The following is a 17,334-nucleotide window of genomic DNA, read 5'->3' on the forward strand; positions in this document are numbered from 1 at the left end:
TCACTTTGCTGTAGGTGTTTATCAGCTATAGGAATTCTCTGGAAAACTTTTTGGGGCCACTTATTATGTATACTATCATATCATATGTGAATAATGATATTTTGACTTCTTCTTTTCCAATTTGTATCCCCTTGATCTCCTTTAGTTGTCTTATTGCTTTAGCTAGAACTTCAATTACTATATTGAATAGCCAGGGAGAGACTGGGCAGCCTTGTCTTGTCCCCGATTTTAGTGGAACTGCTTGACGTTTCTCTCCATTTAACTTGATGTTGGCTACTGGCTTGCTGCACGTTGCTTTTATTATGTTTAGGTATGGACCTTTGTGTCTCTGATCTCTCTGTGATTTTTAAATGAAGGAGTTTGGATTTTGTCAAAGACTTTTTCAGCATCTAATGAGATGACCATTGTGGGTCCCTGTTCCAGAGGGCAGCCTCGGACCCCAGACCCTAATGGGACGGAAGGTGTTCGGCTTTGCTCCTGGGCTCCTGGATCCTTTCACTCAGCTTCAGCTCTCCATAGACCCTCCCACAGATCATTGGTTAGTTTTGTTTTTTTTTTTTCAGTCTGTCTATATGGTGGGTTACATCGATGGGTTCTTTTCTTATATTGAACATCCCTGCATCCCTGGGATGAAGCCTACTGGATTATAGTGGACAATGTCTTTGATGTGTTCTCGGATTCAGTTTGTAAGTTTTTTTGAGTATTTTGGTATCAATGTTCAAGAGAAATTGGTCTAAAATTCTTTTTTTGTTGGGAGTTATAGGACTATTCAAATAGTTTATCTGAACTTTATTTAACTTTGGTAAGTGGTATCTATCTGGAAAATTATCCATTTCTTCTAGATTTTCCAGCTTTGCTCAATATAGGCTTTTGAAGTAAGACCTAATGATTTCTCTGATTTCCTCAGTGCCTGTTGTTACTCCTCCCCTTTCATTTCTGATTCTGTTAATTTGGATACTGTCTCTCTGCCTTTTAGCTTGGCTAAAGAGTTTGTCTATCTTGTTGATTTTCTCAAAGAACCAGCTCTTGGTTTTATTGATTCTTTCTATTGTTCTCTTTGTTTCTAATGAATTTATTTCAGCCCTGAGTTTGATTATTTCCTGATTATCTACTCTTGAATGTGTTTGCTTCTTTTTTTTTTCCCTAGAGCTTTCAGGTGTACTTTTAAATCATTAGTATGAGAACTGTCCAATTTCTTTATGAAGGCATTTAGTGCTATGAACTCTTAGGACTGCTTTCATTGTGTCCCATAAGTTTAGGTATGTCATGCCTTTATTTTCATTGAATTTTTGAAAGTCTCTGATTTCTTTATTTCTTCTTTGACCCGGTGGTCATTGAGTAGAGAGAGTTGTTCAGTTTCCATGAGTTTGTAAGCTTCATGTTGTTTCTGTTGTTGATGAAGTCCAGCTTTAATCCATGGCAATCTCATAAAAATGCAAGGGATTATTTCAATCTTCTTGTATCTATTAAGCCTTGCTTTGTGACTGAGTACATGGTCAATTTTGGAGAAGGTTCCACAAGGTACTGAGAAGAAAGGATATTCTTTTGTGTTTGGGTAAAATGTTCTATAGATATCTATTAGGTCCACTTGATCCATAACTTCTATTAGTTTCATTATTTCTTGGTTTAGTTTCTGCTCCGAAGACCTGTCCATTGGTGAAAGTGGGGTGCTGAAGTCTCCCACTATTAATGTGTGGTGTTCAATGTGTGATTTAAGCTTTAGTAATGTTTCTCTTACGAATGTGTGTGCTTTTACATCTGCGGCATAGATGTTCAGATTGAGATGTCATCTTGGGAGATTTTTCCTTTGATGAGTATGAAGTGTTCTTCTCTATCTCTTCTTATTACTATTGGTTGAAAGTCTATTTTACTGTATATTAAAATGGCTATACCAGCTTGCTTCTTGGGTCCTTTTGCTTGGAAAACCTTTTCATAGCCCTTTACAAAGAGGTAATGTATCTTTTTTTGCTGAGATCTGTTTCTTGTATGCAGCAGAATGACAGAACCTGTTTACATATCTACTGCTAGCCTGTGTCTTTTTATTGGTCAATTGAATCCATTCATGTTGAGAGATATTAATGACCAATGGTTGTTGGTTCCTGTTATTTTGATGTTACTGGTGTGTGTGTTTCTCTTCTTTTGGTTCTGCTGTGAAATTATTAATTTCTAATGTTTTCTTGGGTCTAGTTACCTTCCTTCTAGTATCTTCTACAGGTCTAGATTAGAGGAAAGATATTGTTTAAATTTGGTTTGCAAAATCATCCTGAACTCATTGGTACAGGAGACAATATCCTGAACAGAACATCAATGGTTCAGGCTCTAAGATCAACAATTGATAAATGCGACCTCATGAAACTGAAAAGCTTCTATAAGGCAAAGGCCACCATCAAAAGGGCAAAACATCAGCCTACTGGTTGGGAAAGATCTTTACCAACCCTACAGCCATCAGAGGAATAATATCTAAATTTATAAAGAACTCAAGAAATCACATACCAACAATCCAAATAACCCAACTTAAAAATGGGGTACAGAGCTAAACAGAGAATTCTCCACAGAAGGATCTCGAATAGCATAGAAGCACTTAAAAAAATATTCAATGTCCTTATTCATTTCAGATATGCAAATCAAAATGATCCTGAGATTCCTTCTTATACACATAAGAATAGCTAAGATCAAACATTCATGTGACAGCACATGCTCATGAGGATGTGGAGTAAAGGAAACACTCCTCCATTGCTGGTGAGTGCAAACTTGTACAACCACTTTGGAAATCAATTTGGTGGTTTCTCAGAAAACTAGGAATAGCTCTAACTCAAGACTCAACTATTCTACTATTCTAGGTATATACTCAAAAAGTGTCCCCACTAGACCACAGGGATGCTTGCTCAACTATGTTCATACCAGCTTTATTCATAATAGCCAGAAACTAGAAACAACCTAGATGTCCCTCGACAGAAGAATGGATAAAGAAAATGTGGTACATCTACATAATGGAATACTATTCGGCTATTAAAAACAAAGACATCACAAATTTTGCCGGCAAATGGATGAAACATGAGATAACCAGAAAGACATATATGGTATGTACTCGCTTAGAAGTGGACATTAGCCATAAAGTGCAGGACAACCATTCTATAATCTATATACCCAAAGTAACTGAGTAACAAGGAGCTCCCAAGGGAAGATATGTGAATCTCACGCAGGAAAAACTAAGTAGTCACAGGAGATAGATGGAAAAAGGGAAGTGGGTAAGAGAGAAGGAAAGGAGGGGAATGGGGACGGCAATGAGGTATGGGGGGTGAGAGAGGGCTGGGACTGAGAATGGAAATCAGCTTGGGGGGGCATCTCTGGTGACTGAGGCCTGGGACAGGAAAGTATACAGCTGGGAGCCTAAGGGTGTGACCCGAGCTGAGATTCTACTAGAGGGGGATATAAAGACTAAAGTGGCTACCTCCTGTAGCCAGGCAGGATTTCCAGAAGAGGGAGAGGGACATAAACCCACCCACAAAATCTTCAACCCAAAATTTGTCTCACCTACAAGATACACAGGGATTAAAGATGGAGCAGAGACTTGGGGTACAGCCAACCAATGACTGCCCCAACTTGACTCATCTCATGTGAGAAAGTCAACCCCTGGCGCTATTAATGATACTCTGCTATACTTGGAGATAGGAACCTAGCATAATTATCTCTGGAGAGGCTTCATCCAGTAGCAGATGAAGGCAAATGCAGAAACCTAGAGCTAAACATCAGACAGAGCCTAGGGAGTCTTGTGGAAGAGTCGGGGATAGAAGTCAGAGGCATCAAGGACACCACAAAGAGACCCAAAGAGTCAACTAACCTGGGACCATAGGGGCTCACAGTGCCTGGGTTACCAACCAGGGAGAATGCAGGAACTGGACCTAGACTCCCTACACATTTGTAGCAAATGTGCTACTTGGTCTTCATGTGGGGCCCGAACAAGTGGAATAGGAGCTATCTTGGTCTCTGTACCATGCCATTGGATTCCCCTTTCCCCTACCTGGACTGCCTGGCTGGACCTCAGTGGGAGATGTGCCTAGTCTTGCTAGGACTAGATGCCCTAGGGTGAGGTGGTACCCAAGGTGGAGCTCTCTGAGGAGAAGACAAGGGGCAATGATGGGGGAAGGGATTTGGGAGGCTGGGACTGGGAAGAGAGGAGGAAGGGAGTGGTGATTAGTATGTAAAATGTAAACAAATAGTAAGTACTTGTCACTGACTAGTCTTCAAGATATTGTTTCATAGACTGTATTAACTATTATGAAACACCTCTTTATTGAGATAAGGGAAATGATTTGTGTCCATACAAAAATATCTCAGTGAGGTGTCCCAATTTTACCTGCCTTTGGTGTTTATAAACAATATACCCAACCTTCTATATAACTATAAAATTATATAAACATAATAAAATTAGCTTGATACTAATAATACCAGTAAGTAACTATATAATTAACAACACTAGCCACAAAACCCAACACTAATAGAAATGGTAAGGACAAGAATAGTAATGAGAAAGCTACCTATGTGCCCACAAGCCATAATCCAGTCTAACGGATCCCCTAAAGAACTACCCTAGAAGAGAACAGTCAGTGCGCACAAACTAAATTCATACACAGCCATCATTTACTAACTGCCTGTTAAGAAGCAGATATTCTCTATTAGATACATTCCTAAAAGCAAGCCTGCAAGGTGTGTTTTACTATCTATGCTACTAAAGAGAGCGGTAACCTGAGACAGACAACAGTGCCTACGTGTGGCAGAAAACAGATGAGCCCAGGTTGCACTGTAGATCTACATCATTTCAAGAGAGATCTTGTGGTCTACACTGTCATGATTTGTTTGGTTGGTTGGTTTGGTTTTTGATTTTTGATTTTTAAATTTTGAAACATGGTCTCTACATGCAGTTCTAGATGACCTGGAACTCAGAGATTTATATACCTCTGTCTTCCAGCACAGGAATTAAAGGTATGTGTCACCATACCCAACTACCATCATTACTTTTTAAATCACATTGAAACCTTAACTTGACAATGTGTTTTATTCTATCATGTTTTAAAATGACTAAGAAACCAAAACAGCAACTGTAGCCTCTCCTCTGTCTGATCTTCAGTGGAAACTAAAGTCCTCTGACATAACCAGAGGAACCAAAAAGTCTTTTCCTAAAACATTCAAATGAATCAAAATCACAGTAAATCCCCAGGCTAGTGGCTCATGTCTATAATCCCACACTCAAAAGGCTGAAGCTGAGAACTGCATGAGTTCAAGGCCTCCACAGTCAATTCCAGACCAGTTGAGGATACAGCGAGACACTGTTTCATACCACATCCACATGGCTAACTGAATCATCTCACACACACACACACACACACACACACACACAGTGTAAAACTTACAGTAAGTACAAAAACTGTCTCTTGGTTAAGTAAAGGATGATAGCCAATTAGGCATGATAAGGAAGAGCTGGTTTCTGACTTCACTGAGGACTTCAGTAGTTGTACTGGTTAGTTTTTTGTCAACTTGACTCAACCTAGACATATCTGGGAAGAAGGACTCTTAATTAAGAAAATTCCTCCATTAAATGAGCAAGTCTGTGGGGGATTTTTGTGATTAGTGATTGACATGGGTAGGCCCAGTCTAATATAGTCAGTGATACCCCTAAGCAAGTGGTACTCACATATATAAGAAAGCAGGCTGAGCCAGCCTTGAGAAGAAAGCCAGTAAGCATAACTCCTCCATGGCTTCTATATTAGCTCCTGCCTCCAGGCTCCTGCCCTGCCTTCCCTCAGTGACACAGAGACTATGATGTGGAAATATAAGCTGAAATAAACCCTTTCTCCTTTACTCCACAAGTTGCTCTGATCATGTCTTATCACAGCAAGAAACCCTCACTAAGACAATAGTTTACTGGAAGATGTTACAACTTGTGAAGGAAACTAAGAAAATCCTGTAACTTACAGAGCGGCAGAAAAAAAAAAACCCTCAAATAATGTATACTAACCATGGATCAAGGAGCCATTCAGCCACTGAATATAGTAGTTTTGAGGAAAAGCAAGCAGGATCTCATTGCTGATGATTGAGAAGGGTAAAAGCAAAACAGCACCACCTGAAACCGCTAGGGTGAAGGTGCTCAGAAACAACCTGCAAAAGAGAAGAGGCATCATTACTCAGGTCTGCAGAGTAGTGAACACGAAAACACCAGCCATTGTCTTACATAAGAATCCCAGACAAAAAATGGAACAGAGACTGAAGGAAGGGCCAACTGGGGAACAGCCGCACCTGAGGATACACCATGTCTGCAGACACCAAACCCAACACTGTTGCTGTGGTCAAGAGGCGCTTGCAGACGGGAACCAAGTGTTCCTGGGGAGGTCTGGTCAGGAACTGACAAATGCAGAGGCAGATGCTTGCAGCCAACCATCAAGCTGAACTCAGGGAACCTGGTAGGGGAGCTGGCAGGACTGGAGAGCAGAAGGGGACTGCAACCCCACTGGAAGAACAACATAGGGTGGCCTGACCACCCAGTTCTCCCAGAGACTAGACACCAACCAAGGAGTGTACCTAAAGGGATCTCTGGCTCCAGATACATAGGTAGCAGAGGATGACCTTGCCTGACAGCAATTAGAGGGGAGGTCCTTGGTCCCGAAGAGGTTTGATGCCCCAGAGTAGGAGGATGCTGAAACAGTGGGGCTGGAGAGTGTGGGTGGGTGGGGGAGCACTCTCATACAGGCAAAAGGGAGGGGGAGGACAGATGTGGGATGGGGGCATGGTGAAGGGGAAACCGGGAAGTGGGATATCATGGGATGGGGAGAGGGGGTTGGTGGAGAGGGTAACTGGAAAGTGGGATATCATTTGAGATGTAAACACATGGAATAATTTTTTTTTTTTAAAAATCCCACTACAGATATGCAACTGAGGTACAAATGGCATGTGTAAGATCTGGAAAGTGCAACCAGGCAAAACCCCTAAAAAGTGGCCCTAAAAGGTCTATATACTGAAGAGACTGCTGAACAGTTTTAAGAATTATCATTACCCCCTCCCCCCCAAAAAAAAAGTGGTGGTGCACGCCTTTAATCCCAGCACTTGGGAGGCAGAGGCAGGTGGATTTCTGAGTTCGACGCCAGCGTGGTCTACAGAGTGAGTTCCAGGACAGCCAGGGCTACACAGAAAAACCCTGTCTCAAAAAACCAAAAAAAAAAAAATTATCATTACGATTGGTGGGTACACACATGCGTGTGTGCGTGCATGCGTGCATGCCTGTGTGTGAAGCCAGTGGAGTCGGGTGCTATGGCATACATTAAGGTCAGAGGACAACTATGTGGAGTCTGTTTCCTCCTTCTGCCTTTACACAAGATGCCAATATTGAACTCAGGTCTCCAAGCTCACACAGCAAGTAACTTGACACACTGAGCCATCTCACCAGCCCCTAATAATTTTATTAAACAAGATTAAATTACAGTAGTAAACAGCAGAGAAGTAGTAAACAATACTAATCAATATTTCAAACACTACTTCAATACTTCTTAAATAATACAGCTTCAATATATAAAAAGGACCTTTATTTATTTAGTAAGTCAACAAAACAAACTGAAAAAAACTGACAGTAAATACAAAGTAGGCGCTCTATTCACACTAAGAAATGCTTACATATTATCAGGAAATATGTGATTTCAAAATCTATCATCATTTGTAACAACCCACAGGACAGAGGCTACAATCATGAAGGACTTTCATTTCTCAGTTACACATTTCTGAAAAGTTGTAAATTCTTTTGTAACACATACCTAAGTTTGAAAAGAATTTTTTAAAAAGTAAATGCTAAAGATTTCTGTTGAGTCCAAGGCCAGTCTGGTCTACATAGGGAATGCCAGGCCAGCCATGACAGCATAGTAAGAAAAAGAGGGGAGGATGAGGGAGGGGAGAGAGAGAAAGGGGATATGGGAGGAGAAAGGAAGAAAGAGAAAAGAGAAAGAAAAGAGGGGAGGGGAGAGGAGGAAGAAGAGAAGGGAAGAGGGAGGGGAGGAAGAAAGAAGGCAGGCAGGCAGCACAGACAGCAGCAATGGAAAAGGAAACTTAATTAGCATTAAAGATAAAACTTGAGTATCAATCATATTAAAGTTAATATTGAAAGAACGTGAAAATGAATGTAAGAAAAAATTTAAGTCACACTGAATGTTCTACCATGCATTTAATCAAGTAACCCTGCATTTAATGCCATCCTGTGGCTAACGGCAGAAGTGCATACCTACACAGCCACAAGTACCCTGCAAAGTCCTGGGTTCAGTTCATTAAAGGCCAGCTAGTCAATGTAGATCAACGGGACACGCCAAACAACATTCAGCTCAGACACAGAGGCATCATGAATGATCCAGTAGAATGAACAGCACATGTCCTGGAAAAGTCTTCAAAAGCTGCTCGGCTGGATATCCAGCTCCAGTCCAGAGAGGACCATCACCCTAATTAATATCACCTCTTCCAACATCAAAACCAAGGTCGAATCCAGATACTCACCATCCCAGGTCCTGCACAGCTCTCCCAACACCCTAGGTCCTCAGCAGGACACATTTCATCTTACATTTACTCCCCCGCCTGCTTCCTAACCCTCAAATGGATCTTAGGAGTTCCAGGCCTCTGCCCACAGACAGTGTCTTACTCTACAGTGTCCCTACAGCACTGCACAAGGAAAATAGTGTCTAAATAGCAAGACAGATCTCAAATGTCACTTGCCTGTCATGTGTGCCTCAATTCCTACCTTCTTTTTCCTCTCAGTACAATCAGCTTGTCTTTCCTCTTAGCTCCCATAATACTCTGACCACACACCAGGAAACATTACTTCCAAATCCAATACTGTAACCCATGACCTGACAAAAGTTCACTTATGAGACAAAGGGACAGATCAGCAAGTCACACGAGGCCCAGAAAATCCAGTGTATGTGGTCATCATTACTGTAAGCTGCTTTTCAACAGCCATGGAGCCTCTACTCCACACTCTGCTACTGTGATACATCTACCCAGAGAGCAGGAAACCACTTCCGCTGCCCACAAAGAGGCCTTCAGCCTAGAGAGGGTCCTTAAAATAAGGCCCTGAGCTGAAAAACTATAGAGCAGCATTGCTTGTACAACCATAAAACTTTCAGAAATGTCATCTTCTAACTTAGAGTAGTAAAAATATCATCTTTGCAGACTATGGTACCTTTGGTGATTATGGTAGTAAAACAACAAAAATATTTTCTTGACTGTCTGGCATTTGTGACCATCTCCTTAAGGATATGCAAACTTTATTTGAATGCTAAATGTCACCAATAGCTCAAAAAGCCATAATCTCTAGGTCACAGTGTAAAGTAGCTTCACGGAGTAGTGACAAATGCAGCAAGACCACCTTAAATTACTTCAGCAAACCTGCCACACACTCCCAGGTAACAAACAAGAAGCAGGACCTCAAATGCTGGACCTTGGGTATTTCACATGGATAAGCACTTCCTTCTTGAAATTCCATATGGCTTCTCCAGCATTCCCTCCTTCCTAACTGCACTCTGTGAAATGTTCCGACTATCATCCTAAGTGGTTTGGTTTGAATCTGAAATGCCACCACACGCTTATGTTTTAAGAACATAGCCACTACCTATGGCACCACTTGAAAATTGCTATGCTTCCATGAAGCACAGCCTGGCTCGCAAAAATAGGTCACTAGGTTTCATCCGCCTCTGTATCCAGCTTGTACATTTGCTCCACTTTCTGGTCCATCTGCAAGTTACAAAACACTAACGTATACTGCCAACACCGTGGACTGGGAGACTGCTTAAAAACAAACTTTTGTGATTTGCTCCTGACTGGTATTTTGTCAGTGATGAGAAAAGTAACTGTCACAGTCTTTATCTGACTAACCAATAAAAGCATGCTTTGTGAATTCAGCCCTCAAGCACTCACTCTGATCACCAGTTCCTAACCAGTGGGAGCATCGGAATGTATTATCATCAGGATCACCCACAAGCAGCCACCTCAAGGGGCTTCTGCCAGTGCACAGCACAGACTGATCCAGGGAGTCGCTTGGTGATGCTCAGTCACTAAACAGATGCTTACGAACACTTGATTCTGAGCCAGCACTATACTCGGCATGTGTGAACAGTAAATAAGACATCCTCTTTAGCCTTCACAGGGCTTCTAAGCATCACTTGATGCTTTGAGAGCATCAGACAATAAGCAATCAAATATTTACTAGGTAACTGCATAATATATTAAAGGTGCCAGGCACTGAAGAAAATACAATGAGCAAGGAAAACCACAGTGACAATGGTCAGACAAGTCAGACTGAACGTAGAACAACACAGCTCCTGACAAGGAGCTGGAGAGGAGGCAAAGGCAACTGAGAGGCCGGGGGCATGAAGTGAGAGATTGGTGTCTCGTGATCTGCAGAAGGCAGGCTGAATGAGAGGATGAGGAATTCAGTCTTAAGACCAGTGTAGTTTGATGTCAGGAATACCACAAGCTGCAGCTCTTGTGATTTTCTCAGCAGGCCACAGGTGACTTGCGGTTACTGTCTCTCTACTGACCCAGGAAAAGGTCCCAGGTCAAGACACTGACTACCAGGATGTTCTACTCTTAAGATACTCTTACTTTCAGTTAGTACTTTATAGGATGATGAGACTGAATCGAAAAGGGAACCCTATTCTTGTCAAATTTCCAATTTATTCATCTACTGGGTTCTATCCAGGATGGACTCAAGATTGTCCTACTAAATGCAGGAGCTTCAAATCCATTACAATAATTATTTATTTTGATGTTTAAATTGTCCCCAATTTAGTAAGAAACCCTTAAAGGACTGTTTCCTTTAAAATAATCCAATAATTCTTACATTCTTACATTCGGTACAAGTAAAACCTAAAATTAACCTGGGCCTTTCCCTATCCAGCCTTCTATTAGTCCTTAAGAGTCCTGGTTCGACTTAGTAGAAAATTCTATTTAAACACCTCCTGGGCATTACATGGAGTCCCTGCTACTGAGAGAGATCCTCAGGAGATAGACTATGGTTATTTGAATATGTTTGGCCCAGGGAATGGCACTATTAGGAGGTATAACAGCTGCCTGGAAGTCAGTCTTCCCCTTTTCTCCTTTGGAACAAGATGTAGAACTCTCAGCTCCTACTGCATTGTGCCTGCCTAGATGCTGCCATCCTCCTGCCTTGATGATAATGGACTGAACCTCTGAACCTGTAAGCCAGCCCCAATTAAATGTTGTCCTTATAAGAGGTGCCTTGATCACAGTGTCTGCTCACAGCCATAAAACCCTAACTAAGTTGGTACCAGGGACTGGGGTATTGCTGTGATAGGCTTGATCATGTTTTTGTTTGGAAAATGCAGATTTGGGGACTTTGGATTTGGAAAGCAATAGAATGCTTTAAGTGGCGCTGAATGGGACACCATAGTAGGAATATGGAAGGCGTTGTTGCTAAGAGTTCTACATATTGTTCCAAAAGAAAACAAGAGAAGACTGACTTCCAGGCAGCTAGGACAAGGGTCTTAAAGCCCATACTACAATGACACACTTCCTCCAACAAGGCCACACCTACTACAACAAGGCCACACCCTGAGCCAAGCATATTCAAACTACTACACAGACAAAGCAGAGGGATGTGCAAACACATGACCACACTCACTTTTATACAGCAGTTCTACTACCCTTAGCTGTTCACAATAACACACCCCAACAGAAAACCAAAAACTCAATAGTTATTTTTGTTGTTTTTTTTTCCACTTAATTTTTGGTTCCTATTGACCTTAATCAAGTCTCTCCACCATTACAAGGCACCAATTTCCTCCCATACTGATCCCAGCTCTATACAGATACATATCTCCTTGTCTGGGTAGCTTCCCATTCTGGACTGAACTGTCCTGACACTTGGACATCCTCCTTCCCCAACTCAGCTCCCAGCACTCCTGGTAGGCCCTCCTTTCGGCTCTATTTACCTATGGTGACAATGACACACTCATGGAGACCTTGACACCCTGCCAGATTCTCTGAAACTGGAGTTGGAGTGGTTGTGAACTACCATGTTGTGGAAACCAAACCCAGATCCTCTGCAAGAGCAGCCAGTGCTTTTAACTACTAAGTCATATCTCCAGCCCCAGATTTCACATTTCAGTAAACAAAATCTAATAGAAAGAACTTAACTGTTTGCTAGTCAGTATGATACTTCAAAAATTAAAGTCCATTTCTATCCTATCTCCCCTCACAAATAAGGAACCTGTAAGGCAATTGAGCAAATGTATCACTAACCAGAAAGTCTCTGCTCCCTGTTCAGAGAGTTTGCAAACAGCTGACAGTTTGTGTCTCAGTCAGGAGTTCTATTCCTGCACAAAACATCATGACCAAGAAGCAAGTTGGGGAGGAAAGGGTTTATTCAGCTTACACTTCTATATTGCTGTTCATCACCAAAGGAAGTCAGGACTGGAACTTGCACAGGGCGGGAATCAGGAGCTGATGCAGAGGCCATGGAGGGATGTTACTTACTGGCTTGCTTCCCCTGGCTTGCTCAGCTTGCTTTCTTATAGAACCCAAGACTACCAGCTCAGGGATGGCACCACCCACAATGGGCCTTCCCACCCTTGATCACTAACTGAGAAAATGCCTTAGAGCTGGATCTCATGGAGGCATTTCCTCAAGGGAGGCTCCTTTCTCTGTGATAACTCCAGCTTGTGTCAAGGTGACACACAAAACCAGCCAGTACATCGCAACTGTTTTCCCTCTTTCTCAGGCTCTTTCTGTGTTGCCAAAGCGGTCCTCAAACTCTCAAGCCTTCTGCTTCGACCTCTAGAATGCTGAGACTACAAACTGGGCCTTCTGTGCCATACTGGGTCTTTCTTAAACAACTGTGCCTCCTTTATGCCCTGTTCCTCATTAAATCTCCTCAAGATGAACTATGCCATTTTTTAAATAAGCACATAGCAGAGGAAGAAAATATGGTCTCATATAGCCTAGGCTGACCTTACTTACTATGTAGCTGAGGCTAGCCTTGAACTCATCATACCACTTCTCCCTTACCATTAGAGATATGTGCCACACTCAGCTTGAATAAGCATATTTCAAAAAAAGACAATCAGTTCTGAATTAACCATGTGTACTTATTCATGTGTGCTTGTTGAGAACATGATAAGTATTGTACATTAGGCAGTTACTTCCTTCAGACTCTTAACTTCAAAACTATAAACAGAGCAATTAAACTTTAGAATACATACGATATCCTGTTGACTATGGCATCCTCATCTTCTTGTTCATCTGCAAAAATGTTTACAGTGTTACTATTTTATCTCCAACAAAATGGTTCATGAATTTATCTAAAAACATACCAAAAATACAAAGGTTTAAAAATTTAATTGCTGAATGGAAAAGGCCTTTCAAAGAGCATTTTGTTGACTTCAACAAAAACCCAGCTGTAGATTTCATTATAACATATAGTGTGTGTATAACGAAGTGAGTTGTGATTTTTAAAAAAAAAATGCTGTTTAACTGATACATGTAAATTAAAATTCTACAAATACCTAGTCTCAAGAAAATAAAACTTAGAACCACAGAACCATTGTGAAATACAGGTAGACAATGTCAAGATAAGATGACTATAAATGAAAAGTTTGGGCTATTAATGACCAGCAGACATTTCTGTTATAAAATAGAATTTATCCACTTTGTTTTTTTAAGTAGAAGAAATGATAAGATCTTCTTAAACCAACCTAAACTACCTTTGTGATGGCTTGTATATGCTCAGCCCAGGGAGTAGCACAATTAGAAGGCATGGCCCTGCTGGAGTAGGTGTATCACTGTGGGTATGGGCTTTAAGACCCTCATCCTAGCTGCCTGGAAGCCAGTATTCTGCTACCAGCCTTCAGATGAGGATGTAAAACTCTCAGCTACTCCTGCACAATGCATGTTTGGATGCTGCCATGTTCCTGCCTTGATGATAATGGACTGAACCTGTAAGCCAATGACCAATTAAATGTTGTCCTTATAAGAGTTGCCTTGATCATGGTGTCTGTTCACAGCAGTAACACTCTACCTAAGACAACCTTAGATAGCATTTCAACAATTCAAAAGCATTGTCCAAGAAAGAAAAAATTTGCAGACAGAAAATAAAATGTCATTTTCCGTATCTTTTTATGTAGCAGGCAGACTCCATCAGGATAGCCTCTTCACCCCTCTTCCTCTCTTGGGCCTCCTAGACCCTGTATCTTTTGTCTTCATTCATAAACTTACCAGCTAAAGGGACTATACAAGTACACAAACACTGCAAAGCCCTCCCAGTCCTTCCAGCTCTTCCTCTGTCTCATGTCCTGAAAGGCTCCCCTGAGTCTCTGGCCCTCTGGAAACTCTCTAGCCTCAAAGTCAGTAGTGTGATTTAGCTATTCTTTGCAGTGTCTGTCCTGAATTACAGGCCTCCCAAAATAACTTTACAGTCAAAGGTACCACAAAATCAACTTAATGATTAATTTTTATATAGCTACCCTTGTAGTGGGAGGTACTAGAAAAAGCAGCTGGTTCGGCTAGCTCCTGGCCTGGCCACCATGTTCCCACTCTATGGTTCCTGCACTAAGAGTGGCACTGGCTGGCCAGTGGCGCCAGCCCAGGGCCCATGAGACATTGGCATGGCTGCTCCAATCAGCTCTGTGGCGTCCATGGTTCTAGACATAGGCCCTGTGCTAACCCCTCCACACTCATAGTACTCGGCTAAACCCCAGACCCAGTAGAAATAAGACTCTTAATGCTTAAAGATTATCCAATGGATTTTTAAGTTAGCAAATACTCAATACACAAGATGCCCAGACAATCAGAATTGTTAACCCAATTACCTAACCTTGATATGAATAACTACCTGAGACTGCCAGAGACACAAATGTCTGCTGCTGTCTCTCCTCTCCTTCCTTCTCTTTCCCTTCTTCCTCTCTCACCCTCTCCTCCAAATTTTTCGCTCCACCTAGCCTTTTACTGCTCAATCACCATCTCTAGCCTTTATTTTACAAATTAAGGTGGGCAGAAGGTTGACAAGAAGTCACCTGTGTACTGATTCACTCCTCACTCTGCAGCCCTTCCCTCCTGGGAAAGCAGAATTAGCATCAAACTACAAGACCAGGGCTATCCATAACACTTCCACCTTTCTGTCCAATTAAAAGACTCTTTTATCTCAGATATAAATTGAGTGTAACTATTACCATTTTGTAATTGTAAGGTACAAGACAGACCTAATACCCAATAATTGACATTATTGTCAATAAAAAGACCAATGTCATCTATCCTAACTTAAAAGACTATAGTTCTATACCTGGCTTATATCCTGGCTTTAGAATGAATGCCATCTGAAAACCATCCTCTCAAATCTGTTCTCTCAATGTAAATAGCCTGGGATGGCTATGAGACTATAAGCCTTCAACCCCGTCAGAAATCCAGAATGACTGAATTAACTGAAGATATGAGAAGCACAAAGCATGGCTTCTAAAACTTAGCCAATTTGTAGAGACCACTGAACACCCGGACAGTCCCTATATTTCAAAACGTTGGAACATCCAATCTTCAGCCTTCTGGCCCAGGATCATCAGACAGACCTAGTAATGCAGAATTTTTAAGAGCTAATCACTCTGTCTTGGCAGAGATTATCAGTTGACTATTCTGCAAGTGTGTCCCTTTTCTGGACAGCATTTTGTCTGTAGATGAAAAGAGGCAATACTTGCCTAGAGGCTGTCTCACCACTACTGGAGTAACTCCAAAGATGCTCAATTTCTTCTTAGAAAAGGAAGCTGTCAGGAGCAGACAGGTCTCTAGTCAAACGATCTTTAATAAAGAAATATCTGTACCATCAATTTTGTGGACTTCTGATGTTTTTGAAAATCAATAATCTATGTAAAGCAATCTGGACTGTTTTCCATTAATTACTCTCAGCTATTTCTAATTAAAATCTAGAAAACATCCTAACAATAAATACAGAGCCATGAATTTGCTATAGGCCCCCTTTAACTCACAGGCTAAACCTCTCAGATCAGCTTAAAAAAAAAAAAAGGTAAAGAAGGACTGGGTCTAGGCCTTGTACCTAGAAAATTTTCTATCAATAGAAGAAATTTATACCTAATCTGTCACCAAGCCTGGAGAAAAGGTCCCCTGTCTCCTCATCCATACCCATTCTATCCAAGCAACAAGGTCACAGTCTTTCTCATCCCCTGCAACTATGGGATGAACCTGAAGATCATCTAAATCTACAGTTTTCCTGTATTATTACCCTTACCTTTCTCTTAAATAATGCATTCACGGTTTTCGCTTGTGCCCTACCCTCTCTTTTCTTCTATGTGTGTTATCTATAAAGCAATGTGATCAAGTATCTGTAAAACAACTGAGGCACTGTCTTGGATCTGCAGAGCTTGACATTTTTGGCAGATTAAAGGATCCAAGGAACACTTCCAAACAATCACAGAACCAGGTGATAGCTTTAAAGCAACATATCGCAACAAGAGCTGATCTTTTTATTTCTCTCACATTTGCTGAGTTTTAAGCTGATGATATTACATCAAAGACTCTTTAATACATAGAATCTTTAATACAAGTATCATACAGCATTGGCCCGCTAGCCCAACATCACAGATAGAAAATACTGTGATTAAAAAAAAATAGCTGAGAATCAGCAGAAGGTAGTAAGAAATCTGCTAGAAATACATATAAAATATTAATCCAAAAAATGTGTGAATTGATCAGTTCATTAAAAAATAAAGATATGAAAAATGCTCTGATTAACAGTAAAATGAAATAATACAGGATACTATACAATTGGATATCAGTACAATTATAGGTACTCTAAATTCTATATTGTTTTAGAGAAGGAAAACAGAGACTGGAGAGACGGCTCAGCACTTAAGAGCACTTGCTGCTCTTGCAGAGGTCTCAAGTTAGAGTCCCAGCAATTACGGAGAGGCCATTTTTAACTCCAGTTCCTGAGGATCCAACACCCTCTTCTGACCTCTATGCATACAGTGCAAAACTACACATGCAGGCAAAACACTATAGCACATAAAACAAAAATAAGTAAATAAATACAACTTTCTGGAAAAAAAAGGAAATCAGGGAGAAGGAAGGAAGGAAGGAAGGAAGGAAGGAAGGAAGGAAGGAAGGAAGGAAGGAAGGAAGGAAGGAAGGACAAGACAATCCTGTAGTGAGAAAATGAAGGGGCTGGGATGACGAGGCTGCTCAGTGAGAACCAGCCACAGAGAACCAAACATCCTCATAAACTCTGGAATTTCCCAGGTACTGAATAGCCAACGCTATTCTTAGCTAGGTACGAGAGCTGTGATA

General features: G+C 41.2%; 1 protein-coding gene across 2 annotated transcripts in view; it reads right to left on the reverse strand.

The window, feature by feature from the left end:
• The window catches only part of Lmbr1 (limb development membrane protein 1), a 139,623-nt gene that overhangs the window by 106,185 nt on the left and 16,104 nt on the right, over positions 1–17,334 (reverse strand). Inside the window, exons 3-4 of one of the 2 annotated variants that reach the window (XM_028774682.1) lie at positions 13,248–13,287; positions 6,017–6,156 (exon numbers count right to left, since the gene is read on the reverse strand). In XM_028774682.1, coding sequence (XP_028630515.1) covers positions 6,017–6,156; positions 13,248–13,287 — 180 coding nt within the window. Of the gene's footprint in view, positions 1–6,016; positions 6,157–13,247; positions 13,288–17,334 lie in introns of those variants that run through there. The other variant, XM_028774683.1, reaches the window with a different exon arrangement.

This window comes from Grammomys surdaster, unplaced genomic scaffold, assembly GCF_004785775.1.
Source record: "Grammomys surdaster isolate TR1022 unplaced genomic scaffold, NIH_TR_1.0 242, whole genome shotgun sequence".
In the NCBI taxonomy this organism is placed as follows: domain Eukaryota; kingdom Metazoa; phylum Chordata; class Mammalia; order Rodentia; family Muridae; genus Grammomys; species Grammomys surdaster.